Source organism: Corvus brachyrhynchos, unplaced genomic scaffold, assembly GCF_000691975.1.
Source record: "Corvus brachyrhynchos isolate BGI_N302 unplaced genomic scaffold, ASM69197v1 scaffold97, whole genome shotgun sequence".
Taxonomy (NCBI): Eukaryota; Metazoa; Chordata; class Aves; order Passeriformes; family Corvidae; genus Corvus; species Corvus brachyrhynchos.
The window spans coordinates 1,491,513-1,516,824 of record NW_008239758.1 but is presented as its reverse complement, the minus strand read 5'-3'; the positions used below and the strand labels follow the sequence as shown (position 1 = coordinate 1,516,824).

Genomic DNA, 25,312 nt, shown 5'->3' with positions numbered 1-25,312 from the left:
GCAGCTTTTTTCCCTGAGAAGGTACATACCAAAGATCATCTGCAGCCACAAATACCTACGTGAGAATGCTTCAGCTAAGGCTGTGTGGGATGTGTGAGGGTGCCTGAGATAAAAGAGCAAGAAACATCTGCTCTGCTATTTAGTTGTGTGATTGGTTAGTCTCCTAATCACTGGCTGCGTAGCTGATCCTAAAACTTGTACACAGAAGAAGCCTATAAATCCTTGAGTGTTTTTAATAAAGTCATCCTGCTAGATGACAAAGTGGTGGTCCATTACCCTCAGTCTCTATGCTATCAGTATAAAACCAAGAAAAGATAAGAAAGCAAAAGAACACCCCATCACTCATTTGTAGACTATTACAATCAGACCAGGTTTTTACTTCTTAAATATCATGGCCATCAACAAATAGGGAGCTTGGGACCAATTACACTTTGGGATGTTAAATCATTTGTGCTCTCTACATGCTCTTGGAAATTTTCAGTCATACAAAAATAATTCATTATAAAATTATACCACAGAAGCTGCTGCTTTTAGATTGTTCTAATCTTGTTCATGAATGTTGTGAAAAATGCTGTGTATTTTTGTGGTGGTGTTGAGTAGATATTAAAGGAACTTTCAGAAGACTGTTAGAAGAACTTTGCTTTTGGACAGATCTGCTGTACATAAGCGTACTACTCTGTGTTGAAATCTATTTAAAATAATCCTTTTGAAATTAGCCTTCATTTCTTTGGTAGAAAGAAGCTTTAGGCTTTGTATAAGCATGACTTTTTACCTTACAGTGGTTTTAGCATTTACTGATTTATTTTTTGTAACTACAACAGACAATTCATCATTTGAAAAATATGAGAAAAGGACAAAGGAGATCTTCAGTTCTTGTTACCCACACAGATGTCCTGCCAGATCAGCAGGGTACTCATGAGGTTCAGCGTCACATTTCCCATCAAGCAAATGCACTTGGTCACTTCCACATAGCAGCAAGCATCAACCCTAATACAGGTGAAATACAACCATTTATTAGACTGCAATCATGTATTTTCACAACATGAAAAGAGTAAAGGTGGCTGAGATGCACATTCTTTGCTTTGCCTAATCAAATAAAGGGAACTTGTAGGAAGTCTGTTAGTTGTCATAGAGTTTTTAAGACAAATGAAGCTGAATTTATTCTGAATGCCTTCAGCACCTTTATGAGCAAATTAAATTCATCTTTGCAGATCAGAAGTCAAAAGAAGCATAAATTTCCAGTCTGCTTCGTGTTTGATTCTTGGGTTTGGGGGGCCATGGTGTGTGATGAATAGAGTAATTGTATCCTACAGAATATGTAGTGATTGAAAAAAAAGCTGGACCACTGGTTTTTTTTGTAGGAAACCAGCTGCATTTTATAGAACAATACAGAACATTTTTAAAGAAAAATACTAAAGAGCAGTGACATACTTAATGTAAAGTCTGTACGTGAAAGTCAACACGGCAATATATGGCACTGAGCAATTAGAACCATTGAGTATCATTTACCATTCACAGAAGAATAAATTTTCATGTAAATTCATTGACCTTAAAATATCTTTGCTGTTTTTATTACAATTGGATGTAAAAACTTGATCTGCATCTTACCTTTTCTAATCTTGCAGGCACAAATTATGTTATACCTAAAATAAGTGAAAGGTGTGTGTACACACATGTATGAATAAAAAGATGAGTGGTTAATATATAGCTTAATGTATAGCTGTATATATTTTTATACAGTTCAATATATAGCTTTTTTATTTGTTCAAAAATGCCCACAGATATTCCATCGGTGTTGGCTGGAACGGCTTTTAATACAGATGAAGGAAGTGGAGGCTTCGTTGTCCACTGGCTGAATAATAAAGAATTTCATTTTACGTCCTCTATTGAAGTATTCATGCAGCATCTAAGAAAAATTTCTGAACAACAGCTAGAACAAGATTTTGATGTTGAAGCTGAAGAGGAAGAAGAAATGGAAGAAAAAGAGAAAGGCTTACATATGAAGTTAGATCATGGTTAGTAATCTGGGTAGTTCTGATCGGACAGTGCTACTAGCAGCTTGTGTTTTGAAAGGAAACTGATAGGGAGATCTTTGCAATGGATAAAATGGCACATTGCTTTTCTGTTGCAGATTTGTCTATAGACAGAGAATCAGAGACAGGGACCGGTACAGGCTCTTCAGAACATGAAGATGGAGAGAGAGAGGGAAGCCCCAAAGCATCTCTGCTAGCAGGCCCACGCCTGCCTCTTCCGACAGTTTTGTTAGACCGGAAAATTGACTTGCTCCTAACTGAATGGAACAGGAATCCAGATATGCTTTTTACTATCCACCCTGTCGATGGTACCTTTCTGGTGTGGCATGTGAAGTATTTAGATGAATACACTCCAGGCATCTTTCGACAAGTTCAGGTATGGTTTACTTGAAATGGTTTTATTATTTTTGGTATTAACAAACATTGTGTCCTCTGCTGTAGAGCTGAACATCGGTAGGAATTTCATTTTAAGTACTTCCTGTAAAACACCTAGCATTTATTCAGGCTGAAGCTGAGTTCATGTATTCTAAATTTTTTTTTTTTTTTTCTTTTTAGGTTTCATTTTCTTCTAGGATTCCTGTCGCATTTCCATCTGGAGATGCTAGTTCCCTTAGCAAAAATATTATGATGTATGCCTGCCCTGTCTTTGTAAAAGACAACAGCAGTGCTGCACAGCAGAAGACGATGGACTTTCCAGATAAAACTCTAGCAAATAGAGGACCAAGCTTTGCCCAGGACAGTGAAAATGTGAATATAATTTCTCCTGTGGTAATGATGATTTCCAAACATATAGATGGCTCTCTCAATCAGTGGGCAGTTACTTTTGCTGATAAATCAGCTTTCACTACTGTGCTAACTGTATCCCATAAGTTTAGGTACTGTGGACACCGCTTTCACCTCAATGATCTGGCCTGCCATTCTGTTTTACCACTGCTGCTGACATCTTCCCATCACAATGCCCTGTTAACTCCTGAGTCAGACACTTCCTGGGACTCCGACAGGATAAACAGGATGATGGATCCTATGAAGCAAAAGAAAGGTTCTGCTAAGCAGCAACTTAAAAATGCAGCAACCCGTACATTCCATGACCCAAATGCAATCTATAGTGAGCTGATTCTGTGGCGAGTAGACCCCATAGGACCTTTATCCTACACTGGAGGAGTGTCTGAGTTGGCTCGAATTAACTCTCTTCACACCTCTGCTTTCTCTAATGTAGCCTGGCTTCCAACACTAATTCCCAGCTATTGCCTTGGTGAGTATACCTGGCATGTTTCCATACAGACTTAACACTGTGAGTTGTAGAACTAACTTGTTAAAATAAATTACTGTTTTATATGGAGTATATTTACATTAACTTTTCAAAGATTTCCTTACATTATGCAAATCAAGCAGTTTTACTTCATTTGTGGCTAAGCTCCTGCAAAACACTTGCTGTGGTCTGAGTGTGTCTGCAGTCCCTGTGGATGAGCTGACACCCAAGAACTCCTTTGTGTGAGCAAGCACTCCTTGCTCCCACAAGGTGATGCCTTTCCCCAGCGCTTCAGGCAGCTTCCTTGAGTGCTCTCTGCATTGATGTGGTGTTGCAAATGCAGGTGTGCTGATGGCTTAGGGGTGCTAGCCACATGCAGCTGCAGGGCCAGTGGGTTGAACAGAACTAGCATTTGGACCACTTGAACATCAGAATTATTGGGGAAGATTTCCAGCAAAAATTGGCATTAACAGATTCCTTTGACATGCTGGCTAAAAACTGCTTAGAAGATCAAGAAACAATACTGAAATTCTTCAGACCACCAGAGGCTTACAAAAGCCCAGTTGGAACTCAGGATGTTTGTAAATACATAGACTACATTAAGTTTACAGAACTACAGGCAACACTTTTTCAGAGGTCAGACAGTACAAGATCTGATGTGTGATGTCCTTGGCCAGTTCTTCAGTTTTTGTTTTTAATTTTAGAGCTTGCCATTGCAGTTAAGAAAACTACTTCTACAATAGTTACTCAATCCAGCCACACAGATACTTATTTTTTAATTATCACAAAGATGCTGTTATAGTAGCTGTCATCTTTGTGTACAGTACTGAATGCCATCTGTGCTGTGGGCGTAACATGAAATTTTATACAAATACCAGGTTATAAATACTTAGTATCTTTGATTTAAAGTAAAACAAATCCATTTTCTCTGCTTACATAGTCACATTCTGGGCTGTCTGTATCCCAACAAAGTGTTCTAAACACAAATAATGAGCTGCATTCTTGTAGTTTAGAGGAAAATGTATATCAGAATAGAAAAATCTCCTGTCAAACCTGCTGTATATACTGTTGAGAAGGAAAAAAAGACACTCTTACAATTTTTCGTATTTTATTCAGTACAGATCTATTTCTCCCTCCACTTTTATATCTGCACTTTTAACTTCAGGGCAGAAGGGAATATTCTTAGAGGTTAATTTTATGCAAAGAGCCTAGAGACAGTAAACAAGGAAGAAAGCTATGGCTGAACAGTTTCCTCTTAGACTCCTGCTCTGAAATGTCTCTGACAACCTCAGAAATCTGGAGTTGGCTCTTCCAAGCAGTGCCCCAGAGGTGAGAGTGAATCAAACATCACCAGAGTATGGAATGGCAGCGTTCCCTTAGGTGTACTGCAGACTGGGGTTGGCATGTGTGAATCGTGTTGGAATTCAGCATAGATTATTGAACTTTTTTGAGGAGTTTTGGTTACATTCATGAACCAAATTCAGAAAGGGAATTATTTCAGAGTTCAAATGATGGTGTATTAAGGCACACATTTGCTTAGTTTTTTTGCTTCAATGCTTTATGAAAATTATGTTTGAAGCATGTTCTTACACTGAGGATTGTAACAGACTACCTGATGCCATTGAATGCCATTTTTTTCTCCATGATTTTTTTGTGTCTTCTGTTAGGTACCTATTGCAACTCTGCTAGTGCTTGCTTTGTTGCATCAGATGGCAAAAACCTGAGGCTCTATCAAGCTGTTGTAGATGCACGAAAACTTCTGGATGAATTATCTGACCCTGAATCATCTGTAAGTTTTATGTAGCAATGGTTTGGTTTGAAACTATTAAAATAAAACTAACATAACTCACCTTTTCCCCCTTCCAGTGGCTTGTCTTCCTTTAGTTCTGTGTGATTTTTGTGCAATTCCATGTATAGGATCTTATGCATTAGATCTTGCATAATTGTACGTTTTGCAGCTGTCTGTAAGCATTAGCAGAAAAAATGCAGCTATTATTACTAAAAGTGTCTGCACTCAACCAAAATTTCCCATACAAGTTTCCCTAACCTGCGGTAGGTGGGAAAAGGAAAAATAGCATTTCTTACTTAGTTTGTCCTCTCAGAAGAGGGGAGTCAAGAGTAAGAGGAAAGGTGAAAGCAGAAGAGCAAGACTGAGGTGTATCCACCTGAGTTACATCTATGTATGAGGAAGGGCAGAGATGGTGGGATATGAGGGAATCAGCTAAGGGACATATTAGCTTTTTTTTCCAATGACCAATTTTTTCATTCTTTTTATCTTTCATTTCTCTGGCATTAAGAAAAGTAAAGCCTGACTTTGTACTGTTATTGTATAAAGAAACACATCTTCCCTTTTTTCCCATTCTTCTGTTATTTTATAAACCATCCTGCAAGACAGGGCCTGTCAGTGTTCAGATCAGTCTGAGGAATCTGTTCTAGGAGCAATGACTGTGAACATTCCAGCAAAAATCAATAAAGCTTTCAGCTTATATGTCAGCTGTACTGATTTTTTTTCCTACATGTTGTGACAAAACCTGAAGCTTGAAAAAGAAGTGAAACAGTATATTGTTTCTCATTGCACAGATACATTATGTGGTGTTATGCAAGGATAAATCTTTAAATTAGCAATATTTAGATTCCATAAAAACTGGTGTATCATCCCCACAAAGAGCTGCCGACTCACAGCAGTGCACATGGTTTGATAAACACATTATTCAGGAGTGCCAAAGTGACAACTGCAAGAACTCTGTTGCGGTTTGTGCCAACAAGAAAAATTGAAGCATCAGTTTATCATAAGCAACTGCAATTTTCTTCTGTCCAAAGGAAAAATATATTAATTCTACTCATTTTTCTCTGTTTCAGAAACTCATTGGGGAGGTGTTCAATATTGTGAGCCAACAATCTACTGCTCGACCAGGATGCATCATTGAGCTCGATGCAATAACTAACAAAGTAAATAAGTGGTTAACTCTTTAAGGGTATCACATAAAGAAAGGTGTTTAATAACTTTGTTAATTAGCCTAATCTGTTGAAAAGAGGTAAAAGAGGTGACATTTCTCTATGGTGACAATGACTGCCTTGAATCTTTGTGAATATTGAGATACCTTGAGCATTTCACTAAGCCAGCTTTCTGTTAGCTGCTAAGAGCTCAAAGCTCATTTTTAGAGTAGATCTATGTTTTCTAAGCATAACTCATGATGAAAACAAAACTTTACTAAAGAATGGCTTCCAAGGTATCATAATTTAAAGGGAAATAAATTACAATCCCTTCAAACCCAACCAAACAAAAATAACAGTAAAAGCCCAAACCTAACAAGTAGATCTGACTAGTAAGAATGATAGCCAAAATGTAAGAATGATAGCCAGGTACAACTTAAATGAGTAAAAAAAAAAAATTGTACCTATTAATTAACACAGCTATACGTTTCAATCAATGAGCAGGTAGGATAATTAAACCTTGTTCTTACTCAATTATTTTTTCCATACATGTTCCAGTGCTGTTTTCTGTTAGCAGCCTGTGAAAACAGCGAGTTTTGCCACTCTGAATTAGAAAACTGTGGGGGTTTGACATGTATAAATGAGTATTTCTCTATTGTCAATAAATTTCTGTGTCTTTTAAGTATCAATAGCATAGAATCTTCAAATTTAAGTTCAGATCTACAAAACATTTTCCTAGAATTTTTATAAATGAGTACAGGGAATAGTGTCTTACCTTGCTTCTCTGGGGAAAAAGGTGTTTTGCAGCATGATAGCTTTGCCATCACTGTTATTTGGGGGACGTCTTTTTCCTTCCCAGCAGGGAAGGATTTCACCATGAGCAGCCTTCTCTGTAGCAAGGTAGAGTTACCACAAAGAAATACGTTGCTGTCAGAAAAGACAGATGTTAAGATATCTGAGAGAAGGAAAATCTGTGATTTGTTCCCTTTTTTAGATTTCCCAAGCAATTAACTGCAGATATGTCTTCCCACTGAAGAGGGATAAGAGTCTGACAGTTTTTGCCACTGTCATTTATTCAACACCAAAGAAATAAAAATGAATCAGATACTAATTCATCTGCCAATAACTGCAGCAAAAGTGTTATTACAGAATTTGTCTATCCTGGTAGGCCTCGGTGAAATTATTGAAATATACAAATGATGAGTTCTAGAACAGGCTGTTCTTAATATGAAAGAAAAATATTGGGGTTTTCTGATGATAGTATTAAACTTAATAAAAGAAAGTGTTCTTCATTGGTAGCTAGATTGCACAGGGGAAATAATTGCATTAGTACCAAATTTTGCTATACTGTTCTGGAAGCATAACGACTGCTCAATGTTTCAGTGTGGCTCAAACACACAGTTGCTTCATGTCTTCCAAGAAGACTTCATTTTGGGATACAAACCACATAAGGAAGATGTGGAAGGGAAGGAAACTGAGATATTTTTCCAGCCATCACAAGGTATAGCATAAACTATAACTAATATGAATTAAATAGGTACCAAAAAATGTTCTTAAGGAATACTAAAATCTATCTGGCATATGGTAATTTACTTTCAAATGAGAATCTGTGGAATTCAGTGAAATGGCTGTTGTGTATTGCTCATATGAATTGTTGCTAAATGGTGTTAAACAAAGACATTCTGGTTGCTTAGAGTGAAACAACTCAAATAAGAAAGTGCATTTTTCGAAGTGCTTACATTATATATCAAAATGTGAACAGAACAGAAGCACGTTTTCTGCATCAACAGGTAGTTCCAGGTGATGATGTCACTACGTCTGGCTTTCAGGTTAATGCAATGGAAAGTCACTGGGGAATTCAGTAGTAGACTTGAAACTTCAACAGAAAAAGGAAGAAAGCAGGCAGTTAGAAGAACCTTTATAATCTGGCAAAATAGTTCAAACTGAATGGGAAGGCAAATATCTAATAAATTAGATTTGCCATTAATACTCAGATTTTCTGTAAGTCAGTATCTATTTTGTAGTTCTGTTGTCATGAGCAAACAAAATGTGAATTAAAGCATGCTACTAATGGTACTGTTTCAATATTTTGGTTTATAATCTTAACAATTTATTTTAAAGATGAAAATGGGGGTTTTATTGTCGATAGTTTTTAGAGAATCTTTTGTTATGGAAAAATTATTTAGGTTGAATATAAATTTCATTACCCTATGTGAATATATATGTTTATATGTATAATATATTTAAATTACAGGGTATCGTCCACCACCTTTCTCAGAGAAGTTCTTCCTGGTAGTAATTGAAAAAGATGGTGATGGCTGTTCTGTTCTTCAAATGTGGCATCTTCATCTCAAATCTGTGCAAGCCTGTTTAGGTGAGTGAGTGATTGTAACTTTCTTAGAGAGACACATTTCTATCATATTACTTAAGATAAAACAAATTTTGGTGGTTTATTACAGAACAAATTGTGTCACCTTTGTCAAGCAGAAGCCTAAAAATCAAGAATCTTCAGAATAATACATGAATGCAATAGAAGCAGTAAAATTCTTACAAACATTGGTTGCATTCTATACCAATGACAATATAAAAATGTGTTGATAGAGTGAGTAATGTACTTAAGCAGTGGCTTCTTTATTTCAAACTATCAGTATTTCAGAATATTGTGGATGCCTTAAATGAATAGTCACAGCATGCAATAAAACTGACACAGCCTGCACACATCATATAATTATTTTCTGTGCAACTTGAGCTCTTGTAAAAACAAATAAATTTGATTATCAGATATTCATGCCTTGCCCTTATAAACAATATTTTAACGTTGTTGTCAAATTTTTTTACATAGCAAAACCAACTGAAGCATCTTTAGTAGATAATAAACTCAGTGTACCTGAGCAGAAGACTGTGGATTCTTCTCCAGATGTATCACCTGGCATAAGTCCCATTCCACGATCTTCATCGATTGCTAACCTTCAGACTGCTAGTAAACTCATTCTGAGCTCCAGACTTGTGTATAGCCAACCCCTGGATCTTCCTGTTGGTGTAGAAGTAGTAAGAGCAACTCCTTCAGCAGGTAACTTTAACATTTTTTTCTATACAGTTGGTCCACTGATTTATTTCCTAGTTTATAGGATTGTATCTCCCCAGCCTATAAGATTCTGATTTACTGACACAGGAAACACAGGACTGAAAAGGTGCTTTCAAATCATCATGCCCATGTCCTATTACTCTTCCATAAATATATGGAGTCCCCACAGGAAAGCTGTTCCTGAAACTTACTCCTCTAATAGTTGGAAATGTGACTTTTAGTCTTATTTATTAATGAACAGTTTACACTCACTTGCTCATTTGTCAGCATTCCTGTGTTTGGTATAGTGGGATTTTTTACCTGATGCACTTACACCTTCTTCTGATTGTCTTTCTGTCTCTCCTGTTATTTTTTTCCCTTTCCCTCTTAGATTTCCTTTTGGTAGGCTATATAAACCTAATCTTAACTTCCTTAATCTCATCTGATTAGGGCTTTGAATTCCTGTCATTGTACTAACAGCCCTTCTCTGAATTAGTTCAGTTCCAGTTTATCTTCTTTGACTAGTGACCAGAAGTGCAGATGATAGATAATGTTCAAGCTGCAAGACTGTTACCAGCCCTAATACTATTTGCCCTTATCCAACTCCAAATCAAAAAAATAACACCAGGTTGTAAAGTTCTCTAGCAGTAGGTAGGCAGTGTTATGTCTGCCTTAATCATATAGGCATTCTACTGCCTATTACTAAAAGTAAATGTGTTTGTTCTGACTTCAGGTCACTTGAGTTCCTCATCAATCTACCCGGTCTGCCTCGCACCGTATTTGATAGTAACGTCCTGTTCGGACAACAGAGTGCGCTTCTGGAGATGCACTGTAGAGACAGACCTGAGCAGCAAAACTGAAGAGAAGGAAACGTACCACTGGAGAAAATGGCCTCTAATGAACGATGAAGGGGAAGACAACAGCAGTACAGTGAGCATAGTAGGAAGGCCAGTTGCTGTTAGCTGCTCTTACACAGGACGTCTTGCAGTAGCATACAAGCAACCCATACAGCATAATGGGTTTGTTTCCAAAGAATTTTCCATGCATGTTTGTATACTTGAGTGTGAGTCTACTGGAGGATCAGAGTGGGTTTTGGAACAGACAATTCATCTGGATGATTTAGTTAAGGTTGGAAGTGTACTTGACTCAAGGGTCAGTGTGGATAGTAATTTATTTGTTTACAGTAAGTCAGACGGTTTTTTGAATAAAGACAAGTACCTGGTGCCCAGTATCAAGCATTTGGTGCATTTGGACTGGGTTTCAAAAGAAGATGGCTCACATATACTGACAGTTGGAGTGGGTGCCAACATCTTCATGTACGGAAGGCTTTCGGGGATTGTAACAGATCAATCCAGCAGCAAGGAGGGAGTAGCTGTCATCACCTTGCCTCTAGGAGGGAGCATAAAACAAGGTGTGAAGTCAAAGTGGGTGTTGCTCAGGTCCATTGATTTGGTATCGTCTGTGGATGGCACTCCTTCCCTGCCTGTCTCTCTGTCCTGGGTGAGAGATGGAATACTGGTGGTGGGAATGGACTGTGAAATGCACGTTTATGCCCAGTGGAAACACGCCGTCAAGTTTGGTAATGGAGAAAGTGATGTTTTTACTTCTGAAGACTCAACAACACAAGATCCATTTAAAACAAGCGCAGTAGTGAAGAAGACCAGCGTAATTGATGGGGCAGGTATTGTGGATGATGTTTTTGGCACTCCAACTGTAATTCAGGATGGGGGCCTCTTTGAAGCTGCTCATGTTCTTTCACCTACTCTACCCCAGTATCATCCAACCCAGTTATTAGAACTGATGGACCTGGGTAAAGTTCGCCGAGCCAAAGCGATTCTGTCACATTTAGTTAAATGCATTGCAGGAGAAGTTGCAATAGTCAAAGACACAGAAGCTGGAGAAGGGACTGGTCCTAAGCGCCACCTTTCTCGCACCATCAGTGTGAGTGGCAGTACTGCCAAGGATACCATCACTGCAGGGAAAGATGGTACCCGAGACTACACGGAGATAGACTCAATTCCCCCACTGCCCCTCTATGCACTGCTTGCTGCAGATCAGGATGCCACCTATGTTTCTGACGAAGCTTCTAAAATACCTCAGGGCTCTGAAGACCATGCAAAGAGGAAAACAGAGGATCAGTACTCGGATCTGTTCCAGATTCAACCTGTTACAACTGAAGACTTTATAGATTTTGAGCCTGAAAAGAGGGAGAGTAAATCCAAAGTTATTAATCTGTCACAGTATGGGCCAACTTACTTTGGCCGAGAACACGCCAGTGTCCTTTCAAGCCACCTGATGCACTCAAGTCTGCCAGGCCTCACTCGACTGGAGCAGATGTTCCTTGTAGCTTTGGCAGACACTGTGGCCACGACAAGCACTGAGCTGGATGAGAACAGAGATAAGAATTACTCGGGTTAGTAACTGGCTTATTCTTGAATTGACATTCTTGTTCTTCTCAGCAAAGGTAAACTTAGTCCTTGGGTATTTTGGGATAACAAAGCTGAAAGCTAGCATCAGTTATTCAGGTTAGATACAGTAAAAAAGAAAAACAAATATAAGTATCTGTGGGGTATGTCCAGCCACTGCCCTGGAGGGATGTCTGCTGAGATTGCATAATCGCCCAGCAGGACTCCCTGGAAAGGCAACCACTTCTTTAGTCACGGCGAGAAAAGTCAGACCCAGAATCCTCTAGGAGACCCTATGCAGATCCCTTGTAACCCATTGGCCTTTACCCCCTGTATCCCTATAAAAGCTAGCCCTCTGCCCCTGCAAGACGGAGATGCTCGCCCGTAGCTCCCCTTCGCCGGAGTATCTACTTGTAATTCATATGTAATAAATAACTTGTAGTTCAGGTTCTCAGCAAGCTTAGAAACATCCATTCCTCACACACTGTATATGATAACTTGTACATAGATCTACTGTGGTCAGCTGCCTGTTCAGAAGTGTACTTTATATTGCACAGGAAGAGATACCTTGGATGAATGTGGCCTGCGGTACTTGCTGGCCATGCGCTTGCACACCTGCCTGCTGACATCGCTGCCTCCCCTGTACCGTGTCCAGCTGCTTCACCAAGGTAACCCTCAGGGCAAGGATGGCTTCACTCACAGCATCTGCTTACCTTCGATTTATAACGTCATGTTTCTGTTAGCTGCATGTTGATTGTCTATTCCATTAAGGCCATTATCTTGCAAAGGCTTGGTGTATAGGCTTCCCTACATGCACTGTAAATAGCAAAAAAAAGTATAGCTCAGAAGATTCTGACCTATCCAGTTTGAGGCATGAATAAATTCCCCAACCAGATAAAACACAGATTGTAATTCATTGTTTCTGCTGGGAGAATTAAGACATTTCCTTACATAAGCATGGATTTATCTTATCTTGAAGAATATTTTATTATTCACAGCAGGTTTTCTTTTTTTGCTCAGTCTGAGTAAATGCTGTTGTGAAATACTGAAAATAAAAGAAGCTACCACCTAAAGAGTAGAGAGAAAGGTTTCTGACCCAGAATGGGTCTGTTTCTGTGATAACAGAATATTTTACCTTCATTTTTTCAACATACAATTCTTGTGCATTTATGGATGGGGTACTGGAAAATGATGAAAGTACTGAGGAGAGGACCTCCGTAACAAGCAAAAAGATATTTCAGCTGTTCTTCAACAGCTCTACTTCCTGTTGAGAGGATCGGTCTCTCTCAGATGTACCCAGCTCTTGGGCTGGAGATCCCACTTGGCATCCCTGACATATTGCATTTGCTTATTAACAACTCTTAGTCTTCTGGATTATGTTGGTTTATGTTATTGTTTAGGCCTGTCAACTTGCCATTTTGCATGGGCCTTCCATTCTGAGGCTGAGGAGGAGTTGATCAATATGATTCCTGCTATCCAGAAGGGAGACCCACAGTGGTCTGAACTGAGAGCTATGGGTATTGGTTGGTGGGTCAGGAATATCAACACTCTCCGAAGGTGCATCGAGAAGGTACATTTTACCAGTTACAGATTCTAGCTCCGTGCTCTTAGGTGTGCCTACTGTACTAAATTTCCAAGTCATTTAATGTAAGAATACATTTTTAAAACTTACAGCTTAATCAAAGAATCCAGGAGCAGTACAATTATCCTAGTACTCCAAATCAAATACAATTACATCAGAGTCCTATATAAAATCCAAACAGTATTCATTCAAGAAATACTGTTGTTAGCTTAAGTATTTTTAAATAATGAATTGCCAGAGGAATTTCACCTAATAGTATGAGTTACTGTAACAATTTAAAAAAAAAAATTTTTATTTGCACACTCCTAATGTCCCATGGTGCTTGAGAGGGGTTGCGATTTGCAATAGTGCTGTTTTTCTGACTCTTAAAAGCATTTACAGTGTAGACCTCTGTTACACAGGAATAAAACATCTTCTCAGAATTACTTTGCTGCTTTGTAGGGGTGATACAGTCTACCTGGCCATCCTCTGTGACAAAGAACACAGGTTATTTAGCTAAAAGCAGCTTTTATATTTTCATTGATAATAGTAGGCTTTGTTCACTACAGGTTGCAAAAGCTTCGTTCCAGAGGAACAATGATGCCTTAGATGCTGCACTTTTTTACCTTGCTATGAAGAAAAAGGCAGTGGTGTGGGGTCTGTTCAGGTGAGTTCTGCTAACTTTGATTAAATCTTAATTGAACCAGGAATGCAAAGCAGAACTCATTCAAGAGTAGAGTTTAATTTCAAGTAATGTTGTTCAAGTGACTGTATGCTAAGGTTACATAATAAATAGCTCTATACATTGCATTTCTTTATGCAGGTCCCAGCATGATGAAAAGATGACTGCCTTTTTCAGCCACAACTTCAATGAAGACCGATGGCGTAAAGCTGCTTTAAAAAATGCTTTTGCTTTGTTGGGAAAACAACGTTTTGAGCAGTCAGCTGCATTTTTCTTGCTAGCAGGTTCACTAAAAGATGCTATAGAGGTATCCGCTTTTGAGAAATTCAGTTTCAGATTCTCATTTGACCTGTGTTACTGCATCCTCACAGGCTGTTCTCTGATGAAGTTTCCACAAATTGTGGCAGCACAAATGGGATGGTATGTCCACACAGGACCCCCTTGTGCCCTGCAGACATACCATTTACCTCCACACTACTGTGAAAAGCAGCTTGGAAGCTGATTTGAAGGCCAGAATAATTGTTCAGATACACCATTCCTCAGTGGAAGCTCTCTTGGGAGTACTAGCTGTGACCCTTCTGGCCTCCAGCTATCCTGTATGACCTACTGATACAACATTAAGTAAAAAAAGAAGTTAAGAGTTCTCTTCTAAAGCAGCCCTGGGATCCCTTTTTAGTGGAGGCTATGATGCTGCTTGCCACAAGGGAGGTGGGAGCTGTGAGCAGGATCGTAAGCTAAGCAGTGTCTCTCAGGAGAGGATGGGAGTTAGGGAACCTTTAGTAGTCCTGCCTATTTATTTACAGTATGTTTGTCTTCACTTGAAAATGTATTTTCCCTCAGAGATGTAATTCTGCACATGATGATATGAAAAATACCTTACCAGTGATGTAATAACATTAAAGTGGAGGGTGCAATTATTCTACTAGATTAAAATAGGCATCTTTATCTTCTGCCATATTAATTTTTTAATGCTATGTACTGCTATGCATATTAAAATCCCTAAAATAGAGAAAAGTACACCTCTTTCCAAACAGAAGAAAATGTTACTCACATACCACATTTTTGACCCGAAAATTAATTTATAGTTCAAAGAACAGATATGATGAGAAAAAATATTATATGTTCTGTAAACATATATTGCTATTCACTTTATTTTATAGAACTCCCTTTCCCTCATAAAACAACCTTTTCCCTCTGCTTATCATAGGTGTGCCTTGAGAAGATGGAAGACATCCAGTTGGCTATGGTTATTGCTCGTCTGTATGAGTCAGAGTTTGAAACCTCTGTCACGTACACCTCCATTCTCTATGAAAAGATCTTGGGTTGCCAGAAGGATGGAACTGGATTCAGCTGTACTAAGTTGCATTCTGATCCATTTCTGAGAAGCATTGCATACTGGATAATGAAAGATTACACACGAGCACTGGATACGTTATTGGAACAAACACCTAAAGAGGATGATGAAAACCCAGGTAAGGGAAAAAATATTAATCTGATAGGGCAAACTTATTAAGAAAAAGAAGAGTGGGAGCAATGCTTTAAAACAATATAAATATGTTTCCAGTTTTTTCCAAGGGTTGTCTCCAACCCTCTAAGACCAAACTTAGTTCCTGCTCTCAGCTAAGCTCAGGAGAGCTGTCTTTGTTTGGCACTCCTTACAATACTTCTCTAGTAACGAGTGCTGGTTGGTCTTTTTTCCAGTGCACTTAAATTCTCATTCTTGCTTCTTGGAATTAGCAGTATTGTAGCAGGATTTCCTATCCTATCTCTTCAAGATTAGTGTTAAGTGACAGGTGCCTGCGTAGGTTTCATATTCCCTATGGGAGTTTCCTTGGGAAAATCTCTACCTGGATGATCATCTCAGCTGCTTTTTAGCTTAGCTGACTGCAATGTAACTGCGAGGCAAATGAGAGAATTTGGTATCTTTCTACTCATCCAGCTCATACCTTTATTCTTTTTGTGGTGAATAAGTAATTCTTTCATTTTATTTTGGTAACTAGACCCAAAATTGTCTTTGTTTTTGTGTTTTGGTAAATCTCTAATGCAGGAAATAACTGCAAAACAGAGTAATACCATCTAAAAGGCATTTTCAATACATGTCATGTCTGTTTATTTCCTCAGTTATTGTCAAATCATGCAATCCTGTCGTGTTCAGTTTTTACAACTATCTTCGGACCCATCCTTTGCTCATCCGAAGATACTTCAGCTCACCAGAAGGAACTCTGGCCACCTTAGGTCTAAAAACTGAGAAGAGCTTTGTTGATAAAATTAATCTTATAGAAAGAAAATTATTCTTCACTACTGCAAATGCTCATTTTAAAGTGGGCTGCCCTGTACTAGCTCTTGAAGTCCTTTCCAAAATTCCAAAAATAAGAAAAAGGTCCACTGTAGCTGGAGAAAAGGATTCATCCAGTCCTTCAATCCAGGCTGATGTTTCAGATTCCAAAGCCCTACAGGATGGTGCTGGAAGTGGTGATATAGACTGGTCAAAACCCATTTCAGCTTCCTTTGGTTTGGAGAGTACTGTTGAATCTTCAGCACAATTTGACTGGAGTCAACCAGCAGTAAAATTTGACGATGAGCCTCTTACTCTTGATTGGGGTGAAGACAAAAATGGGTCAGATGAAGAAGACAAGGATGTTGGGATAATGATGAAAAAGTCCGATTCTAAGAGTGAAGATGAGAGGACCTCAGACACCAGCATGGCTCAAACACCACATGGGGAGGTTCCTGAGGCAGGAGACACTGAGGTTGATGTTATTGCTGAGCAACTGAAGTTCAGAGCTTGTTTGAAAATCCTTATGACTGAACTGAGGACTTTGGCTACCGGTTATGAAGTGGATGGAGGAAAGCTCAGATTTCAGCTGTACAACTGGCTGGAAAAAGAGATTGCTGCTATGCATGAAATCTGCAACCACGACGCAGGGGACAAAGACTACTGTAAAACATATACCAAAGTAAATGGGGATCTGCTTGACCCCGAAGATATTACGGATAAGCCAGACATTGGCTCCTATGAACGGCACCAGATCGAAAGAAGGAGGTTGCAGGCAAAGCGAGAACACGCTGAGAGGAGGAAGTGGTGGCTGCAGAAGAACCAAGCACTTCTCCGAGTTTTTCTCAGTTACTGTAGTCTTCATGGGGCACAAGGTGGAGGTTTAGCATCTGTGAGAATGGAGCTGAAGTTCTTGCTGCAGGAGTCACAGCAGGTAAAGCAAGTTCAACTCCTTTCTGTTGATGAATGTGAACAGTTCTAGATGTCAGTTATGTCAAATGCCTAAGTTTGTGTCTAGATAGATGCTGCTAATGTTCTGCAAGTCTCATGGTCACAATCACTTTAATGTTCTTGGAGAAAGAATTTGGTATTTAAGCACACTGCTTTTCCCAGTATGGATTATTTGGTTCTGAAGAATCTGCTGTGTGGCACTGAGGATCAGGCTACTTATGACTATGGAATATAAATGTTGCTGTTTATACTATACCTGCAGCATTGTATGTGTACTACTATGATGTAATTTTGGTCACAATATTCTAGGTACCTATGGAATAAATAAAATTCACACTTACTGAAATAAAACAAAATCTCATTCCTAGACCTCTACAAGGAATGGGGTCTTAGCTTCAAGGCTCAACAAATAATATCAGGTCTGACAGGGTACTGCTCTCTTTTACCCTGTTATGGCATTTTCTACATTTCATACAAAAAGCGGTATTTTACAGCAATTGTTAATTACTACACTGAGCTACAGCAGATAATCTGATACTGGGCAAGTCTTTTAACACGCTCTAGTCGTAGATTTCTCCTGTTTCAAATAGGGGCAACAGACAGCTGTTGGTGGTACTTGGCTTAGAATGTATGTTTAAGAATTTTAAAAAGTTCTGTTTGTTTCCCCTTGAGAAACTCAGAGGAGTACAAATTTGGCTTTGTTACTAAACTCAGACCAGTGACTGTTGTATCAACTTGTGCTACTGCAAGTACACTTTTAGTTAGTGTTTTTTAATAGACAATCTCCACACTTCCTAGCGAGCTACATGAAAATATTCTTCCTGTACGAAATCAAAACGTGCTCCAGCAAACTTGGCTGTTGGGTCTGAACCTTGTTATTATAGTAAATAATAACTTGCTTTTGACAGTAAAATCTTGTCTATACTGAGTAGACAGCAGTAGAAGAGGATAAATGGCCTGGGAAATACATTTAAAATGTAAAATTATCTCTATCTTTTTCTCAAAGCAGTAATTTTAAATACAGTCTTTTCTTTTAAACAGGAAACTACTGTAAAGCAACTTCAGTCTCCTCTTCCATTACCCACAACACTACCATTGCTTTCTGCAAGCATAGCATCCACAAAAACTGTGATAGCTAATCCTGTGCTGTACTTAAACAACCACATCCATGATATACTTCACACTATTGTGCAGATGAAATCGCCACCACATCCTAATATTGAAGATGTCAAGGTAATTCATAGCTTTAATCTAAGGCCTAATGTTTGATGAAATGGAAAGATAGTAGGAAAATATAGGAATGAGCACAGGGTGGGTTTAAGTAAGTTTGCTTTTTTAACAGTTTGAAAGTACCATTTTCTTCACTGCAGATTTCACTGAACTTTCCAAGAAATCCTTGCATTTCCTCTTTTTTAAGAACTGGGCTGGTTTTGCTGCATTGTGGGGCAGAACCAGTTATTTTGTTATCTGGAGGCTAACGGAGTTTATAAGCACGTAACTGCGGTAAAAAAAAGAGATTTTAGATAAAACTATTATATAATGACTACAAAAACTTTTTGTATTTTATGCATATTGAGTAGCTACTACTACATTGAACTGCAGTGTTATATAGTACAATTTCCAGGAACCATTCCATCAAATTCATTACCATAACAGGACATGCTTAATCACTGCTTCAGTATGCTCATTTACTGTGGCTGTTCTGTATTAGAATCAAGTTAATTATCTTGACATAATATTAGAAGGTGTTGACTGCCATCAAATTATCTTGAACAAAACAGTTGTGATTTTCTAAGCACTCTATTGTAAACTTAGAGTAACATTCAGTTACTACTTGCACTTGGTTTAAAGCTAAAAGCTAGGACAGTCCTGCAGAACACATTTCCAATATTCTTTAGAAAGAAATGTATTTTATTCACCTTTTGTATAAAACATGTAGCTTATTGGTTCTCTTTATTTTAGGTGTACACACTTCATTCTTTAGCAGCTTCACTTTCTGCATCCATTTATCAAGCACTATGTGACAGCCACAGCTACAGGTAAAGAGGGAAGTTTTCATTTGCAGTATACTTTGTGTATCCTGAATGGAAATTCTTTCTAAATGGAAATTCTTTCTAAATGGAAATTCTTCCTGCATGTGACTTGAAAAGGGATTAAATGTTTGCGTATGGGTAAAGATACACATCACACATTGCTAACTTTGATATGCCCGATCCATTTTACGCAGATAAAATAACACCAACCATTCAGGGTTTTTCAATAAACAGTAGGAAAATATGCTGTCACTCTCACTTGGGACACTCACTTTCTCATCAGAAAAAAATTTTTTTGTATGTAGCAGTCAAACAGAAGCAAATCAGTTTACTGGGATGGTTTATCAAGGACTGCTTTTGAGTGATCGACGCAGACTGAGGACAGAAAGCATTGAAGAGCACGCAACTCCAAACTCATCTCCTGCTCAGTGGCCTGGTGAGACTAAAATAAGGTTACTTTTAGCTCCATTGGACCAGCTCCATGTGCCAGAATTATTTCACTGTCCTGCATGAGGGAGGAAGTAGCGGATAGGAAATCAGTGATAGATGTTTCTAACTTAGTTCTCAAAATAGTAACAGCCTTTCACTTTTTCATGTATTAAAACAAATAAAAATAAATTTTCTACATGGCAAACATCTTGCTTGAAGAAGAGACCATGATCTTAAGGATAAACTTAATGATAATTTGTCATCCCAGAATGTTTTCCTCCAGTCTGCCTAACCCCCTAGCAATGCTACTTCTATTAATTGTCTCCACAGTGCTGTCCTACGTGTATGCTATACTTGGTGTAGCTGTCGAAGCAGCTAATTCTGATGTACTAGCATAAACCATGGAACTGGTGCAGGAATTTCATATGCATGCTGACCTGCCCTTAGTATTTGCAGGGAAGTGCAGTGCAAAAGTCCCAGACCCAACAAGGCTTTTTTGTAATTCTGATCTTACGATGATTTTAAGAAAACTGTTAATAATGTGTTTTGTCTGAATAAAAGCATCATCTGTCTACTTGTGTTTACCATAAAGTGTAGAGGTAAAACATCTTCTCTTTACCCGTTTAATCCCAGAATTTTTCCTCTTTACAGGCGTGAGTTCACTTATCAACCTCTTAAGTTCAGCTCAGGACGAAGACCAGCCGAAGTTAAACATCCTGCTGTGTGAAGCTGTGGTAGCCGTGTACCTGAGCCTCCTGATCCACGCCCTCGCCACCAACTCGTGCAACGAGCTGTTCCGGCTGGCGGCGCACCCCCTCAACAGCCGCATGTGGGCCGCTGTCTTCGGCGGCGGCGTGAAGCTGCTCGTGAAGCCGCGGCGGCAGTCGGAGAACATCCCGGGTACGCTGCTCCCCAAAGGCCACGCTGCTGCTCTGCACTGCATGCCTTCTAGTAACCTAGCAGGAGAGGCTTCATTCCTTTTAAAGACCGAAACCAAGCAAGCAGAGTTTCAAAATTCTGGCAAGAAAATTGTTATGTTAACTAAGGAAGCGGAAACGAGTAATAGCCTTGCGGATGTCCTCTGTTATGGCACCCAGCACGTTTTGAATTTGTCATAAAAGCTCTATAGTTATTATATTAATAATAGAAATATTAGGTGCTTACTTATAACATTTTTCAGAAGTTTCAGCCATTTAAAAAAACAGGTGGTGTAAATGAGTGTTAATACCTATGGGGTTTTGTATGTGCAGTAAGTATTGTTGTTTAACGACTGCAGTAACCTGGAAACAGCATTTCTGAAATCAGTTTCGATTGCAAGGTAGGATTTCACCTAGCACAAGTCCACAGAGAAGAAATACCAGCTTTGTCTGGCAGAAAAACAGCTCATGCATATGTTAGCTCCAGATAAACCCCAGATTTTTACAAAGACAGATGAGTAAGTGCTAATAATCTGCATGAGGAAAAGCAAAAGTGAGAGATTGGATTCAACTCTGAAGACAAAGACAGATACAACCATTTCTGATAAGATTCAGTAATACCAAAAATTACGTCCCGCAGACTTTTAAATCACCAATTTATGCAAAACTTATGCAAAAATCAGACATTCCCTCTCCAGAATATAAAACAAAACAGTGACAAGGCATTGCACCATTACAAGTATGCACAACAGGTATCAGTCATTCACAATAACTTAAACTCACGTATGGCAGTTCTTTTCATAAGGTGACAGTATGAATAACTTACATAAGTCATGTTCATTTGAGATGTATTCTGTTTTCCTTTAACCTTCAAGCTGCTACAGCTTCTGATGTTTCAGAGGATGGTAACGAAGGTTTGTAAAGACTTGCAGTGTAGATGAGTGTTGGTAGTGGCTTTTCTGGATGAAAAGAATAGTTGTTAAATACCCAGCTCCCTTGTTATAAAGTAAGTGTGATCTTCAGTGTTGCCTGGCCAATAACACTTTGAAAAACAAATTCCACGTTAATATTTTGATTACTATTAAGGCATTTTAAATCATAACACTTTAAAGTAGACTTCAGTTCTCAAAAAACCTGCCTTTCTATTCAGATTTTCTTCGCTATCCTAAGAATTCCTTGGCTTATATTTGAGTAACTGCTAGTTGTACTGTTTAGTGATATTTTACATATTAGTTTATTTCTCAACAAAGCTTCTGAGTTTCTTTATTTTTCTTGAGAAATTTTTCAGCTAAAAGACTTTTTAAAAGCTACATCTCCTGAGAACTTAATCCAGTATGTAAACGTATGTAAAGTAAATATTTTTCATAATATATCCAATGTCTGAACGTCACAGTTACTGAATTTATCATAAAGGCACTTTTTTGTGATTACACTTACTTTATTTAGGCTGGCTTTGATTCTAAACCAGTAGAAATTAGTACCAATAACAGTGATTGTTAGTTGCTTCATTTATAAAATAGAGACATTTTAAAGATGCAATATTAATATCAGCTTTTTTAATTACCTGAATTTAGCACCTCCTCTTCCATCAGAAGAGATGGATAAACACCGCCGTCGGTTTAATATGAGAATGCTGGTGCCAGGAAGGCCAGTAAAAGACAGCAATGTGCCACCACCTGTACCTGCAGAAAGGCCCTCTTACAAAGAAAAGTTTATTCCTCCAGAACTCAGCATGTGGGACTATTTTATGGCCAAGGTAATTTAAGAAGGAAGATGAAAGTTACAGTTCATAAAAGCTTGTTTCTTCTGTTAATTTTTAAAGGACAAAAATAAAGTGAAAATTTTGAGTGCTCTTAGTAGTAAGATGCAGAATATTATCATCATGATGAAAGATAAAGAGCCTAAAAGTCTATTATTCACTTTCAAAATATGCCTCCTGTCAATAATAGTGATGAATGCTTTTCCCCTTGGTAATTCCTTATATTTTAGGGAAATGGATTCATAGCTTAAATTGCTGTTATTTAAATTCTGTGAGAGTTGTAAGTGAAGTAAGAGGATATGAAGAGATGAGAAGATTGTTTTTATAGCAGACTTTTACTTTGCATTGCAGCCCTTTCTCCCTTTATCAGACAGTGGTGTTATATACGACTCTGATGAAAGCATTCACAGTGATGAGGAAGAGGACGACGCTTTCCTCTCTGATGTGCAGATCCAGGAGCACACAGATGCCAATTCTTACAGGTCAGCAGAAATTGTCACTGTTTTAGAATAATTATGTCATATGCTTACCTTTGCTTCCAAATTTAAAAAAAAATGCGGATCTTCTGCCCCATCCAATGTAAGTCAAATAATTTTAATACTGTGGGTAGATTTATCTGTGGCCACGGAAGTGACAAATTCTCATCCCAGCAACAGTTCCCCATTTACTTGCCAAAAAAAAGGGATTAGGAAGTCAAAGCTGTGTAGTTTGCAGATTTTTGGGGAGTGGAAAACAAATAAGAAACACCCATCCTCATTTTTAAGACTCAACATAAGGTACCACAATGCCAGCTCTAAAATTCTGGCTTACACTGCTGATTCAAGCATGTAGTTTTTAAATGAGGTGCAGATGAAATAGAACTCTTCTACAGTGTTTTTCTAACCTGGAATTTGCTTGAAGAAGAAAAATACTCTGTAGATAACTCTTAATGTTTATTTATCACAACTAAATCTATTCTTTTCATACAGCTGGGCTCTTCTACATCTGACAATGGTAAAATTAGTTCTGCACAACATTAAGAACTTCTTTCCCATTGCTGGTCTGGAATTCACTGGTACGTTAAATCCTGCTTTATATTTTATTTGTCTGTATATGTGGCTTTCTGTCAGACTTTGCTTTTTAATTCTAACTTTAAAATTTAAATAATTAAATACCTTATTTATTACAATTGCTAATATGTACATTTCCTTTCAAGAGTTTTTTTGGATGGTTATGTTATTATGGGGTTTTTATACTCACTGTGACTTCAGTAATTTTTTTTTCTTAAAGCCTTACTTTATTAATATTTCTGTTTAGATCTGCCTGTAACATCTCCATTGGGCATTGCTGTAATAAAAAATTTAGAACACTGGGAACAGATTCTTCAAGATAGAATGGACCAGTTTGAAGGCCCACCACCAAACTACATCAATACTTACCCCAGTGAGATTGGTGTAGGGGCAGGACCAGCTATTCTCCGCAATAAAGCAATGATTGAACCTGAAAACACACCCTTCAAGTAAGTATTTTTTTTCCTAGCAAAAACACATTCTCTGATCACAGAAATTCTAAAGAGTATTTCCTCCTCATGTTAAATAGCCAAACAAAGGTTGTCTAGCTCTTGGTCTAGTAGCCAATGTTGTACAGAAGCCTTTCTTGCACATCCCTTTGTTCATTGTTATGCAGCTGCCTGTCTCCTGCAGCAGCCTTTACTTACTCTGCTGCACTTTCACAGCTGCAGCAAGAAAGGAAAATGAGGGAAGAGCAGAGGTTGGAGGAATCGAGGGCAGTGGCTGCTGCTGGGAACACCCTATTCAACCTGTTTTACTATTCCTTCAGTAGCAGTTTTCTCTTACCCTATCTCAGCAAGAAAAGAGTTGTATAATACTTGCAGATGTCTGGGGGAGGAGAAAGACAGTTGTACTAAGGTCCTTTTAAGGCTAATCCTTCTGTGTTTAGACAGTGTCATGCCTGGAGGTGTCTGTAAATGCAGATAGTGAGCTGTGTTTTCAACTCAAAAATAGCTTGCTTTTCTCAATATATTAAAATACAACTGAGTCAACAGCACAAAATGACTCAGCAGTGCCCTGGCAGCCAGGAGGGCCAAACACGTCCTGGGGGTCATCAGGGCCAGCATCGCCAACCGGGCAAGGGAGGGGATTGTCCCACTCTGCTCTGCATGGGGCAGCCTCACCTCGAGTGCTGGGGCAGCCTGGGGCACCACAGTATCATAAAGATATAAAGCTATTAGAGAGATCCAAAGGAGGGCAGTGAAGATGGTGCAGGGTGTGGAGGTGAAGCGATGTGAGAAGCAGCTGAGAGTGCTTGGTCTGTTCAGCCTGGAGGAGACTGAGAGGAGACCTCACTGCAGTTACAACTTCCCTGTGAGGAACACTGATCTCTGCTCTGTGTCACCAGTGACAGGACACGAGGGAATGGCCCGAAGCTGTGTCAGGAGGGGTTAGGTTGGTAATTAGAAAAAGGTTCTTCCCCCAAAAGGTGGTTGGGCACTGGAACAGGCTCCCTGGGGACGTGGGCACAGCACCACCAACAAAGTTCCAGAAGTGTTGGTCAACACTCTCAGACACACGGTGGAATTCTTGGACTTGAGCTGGACTTCATTGATCCTTGTGGGTTCCTTCCAACTCAGGATATTTTGTGTTTCTTTCCTTCTTCTGCTTTATCCAGATCAAAGGATTACTCAGCTCTTCCAGCAAAAAGGCTCTGGCATTTTCTTGTGAAGCAAGAACTTCTTCAGGAGACTTTCATAAGATATATATTCACAAAGAAAAGAAAGCAGAGTGAGGTAAACAAAGGATGTAACTTTTTTTTAAAAAGAAAGCTCAGTTATAACTGTTCCTCAGTCTCCTCAGTATTTAATTTTTCTTCCCATTTTTCCTTGACATTTCAGTTTCTCTCATTTAACAGTGTTTGGATTTTTTTCAAAATCAACATGACTATCATGTTGTTGATTGGGATATCAATTGAACCAAATGTTTTTAAACAAGACGTATCTCATCTTCATGTATTTGAATACTGTC

The 25,312-nt window shown here is 38.6% G+C and overlaps 1 protein-coding gene and 1 long non-coding RNA gene across 5 annotated transcripts in view; one reads left to right on the top strand and one right to left on the bottom strand.

The window, feature by feature from the left end:
• The window catches only part of DMXL2 (Dmx like 2), a 39,353-nt gene that overhangs the window by 5,208 nt on the left and 8,833 nt on the right, over positions 1 to 25,312 (top strand). For 2 of the 4 annotated variants that reach the window (XM_017742624.1, XM_017742622.1), the window contains exons 8-33: positions 822 to 996; positions 1,782 to 2,015; positions 2,132 to 2,409; positions 2,589 to 3,285; positions 4,950 to 5,071; positions 6,142 to 6,231; positions 7,600 to 7,717; positions 8,471 to 8,590; positions 9,059 to 9,286; positions 10,014 to 11,693; positions 12,243 to 12,353; positions 13,086 to 13,255; positions 13,816 to 13,913; positions 14,070 to 14,235; positions 15,136 to 15,400; positions 16,050 to 17,137; positions 18,196 to 18,387; positions 19,117 to 19,193; positions 19,493 to 19,623; positions 20,268 to 20,516; positions 21,409 to 21,447; positions 22,108 to 22,289; positions 22,644 to 22,774; positions 23,261 to 23,346; positions 23,589 to 23,790; positions 24,960 to 25,077. In XM_017742624.1, the coding sequence (XP_017598113.1) occupies positions 822 to 996; positions 1,782 to 2,015; positions 2,132 to 2,409; positions 2,589 to 3,285; positions 4,950 to 5,071; positions 6,142 to 6,231; positions 7,600 to 7,717; positions 8,471 to 8,590; positions 9,059 to 9,286; positions 10,014 to 11,693; positions 12,243 to 12,353; positions 13,086 to 13,255; positions 13,816 to 13,913; positions 14,070 to 14,235; positions 15,136 to 15,400; positions 16,050 to 17,137; positions 18,196 to 18,387; positions 19,117 to 19,193; positions 19,493 to 19,623; positions 20,268 to 20,516; positions 21,409 to 21,447; positions 22,108 to 22,289; positions 22,644 to 22,774; positions 23,261 to 23,346; positions 23,589 to 23,790; positions 24,960 to 25,077 (7,047 nt within the window). The remainder of the gene's footprint in view (positions 1 to 821; positions 997 to 1,781; positions 2,016 to 2,131; positions 2,410 to 2,588; positions 3,286 to 4,949; positions 5,072 to 6,141; positions 6,232 to 7,599; positions 7,718 to 8,470; positions 8,591 to 9,058; positions 9,287 to 10,013; positions 11,694 to 12,242; positions 12,354 to 13,085; positions 13,256 to 13,815; positions 13,914 to 14,069; positions 14,236 to 15,135; positions 15,401 to 16,049; positions 17,138 to 18,195; positions 18,388 to 19,116; positions 19,194 to 19,492; positions 19,624 to 20,267; positions 20,517 to 21,408; positions 21,448 to 22,107; positions 22,290 to 22,643; positions 22,775 to 23,260; positions 23,347 to 23,588; positions 23,791 to 24,959; positions 25,078 to 25,312) is intronic. The other 2 variants (XM_008640021.2, XM_017742623.1) reach the window with 1 other exon arrangement.
• On the bottom strand, positions 5,078 to 8,119 carry LOC108448720. Its single transcript, XR_001864708.1, has 3 exons — positions 7,956 to 8,119; positions 6,992 to 7,143; positions 5,078 to 5,244 (listed from the first exon to the last, which is right to left on the bottom strand). It is a non-coding gene; the product is annotated as an uncharacterized LOC108448720 (long non-coding RNA).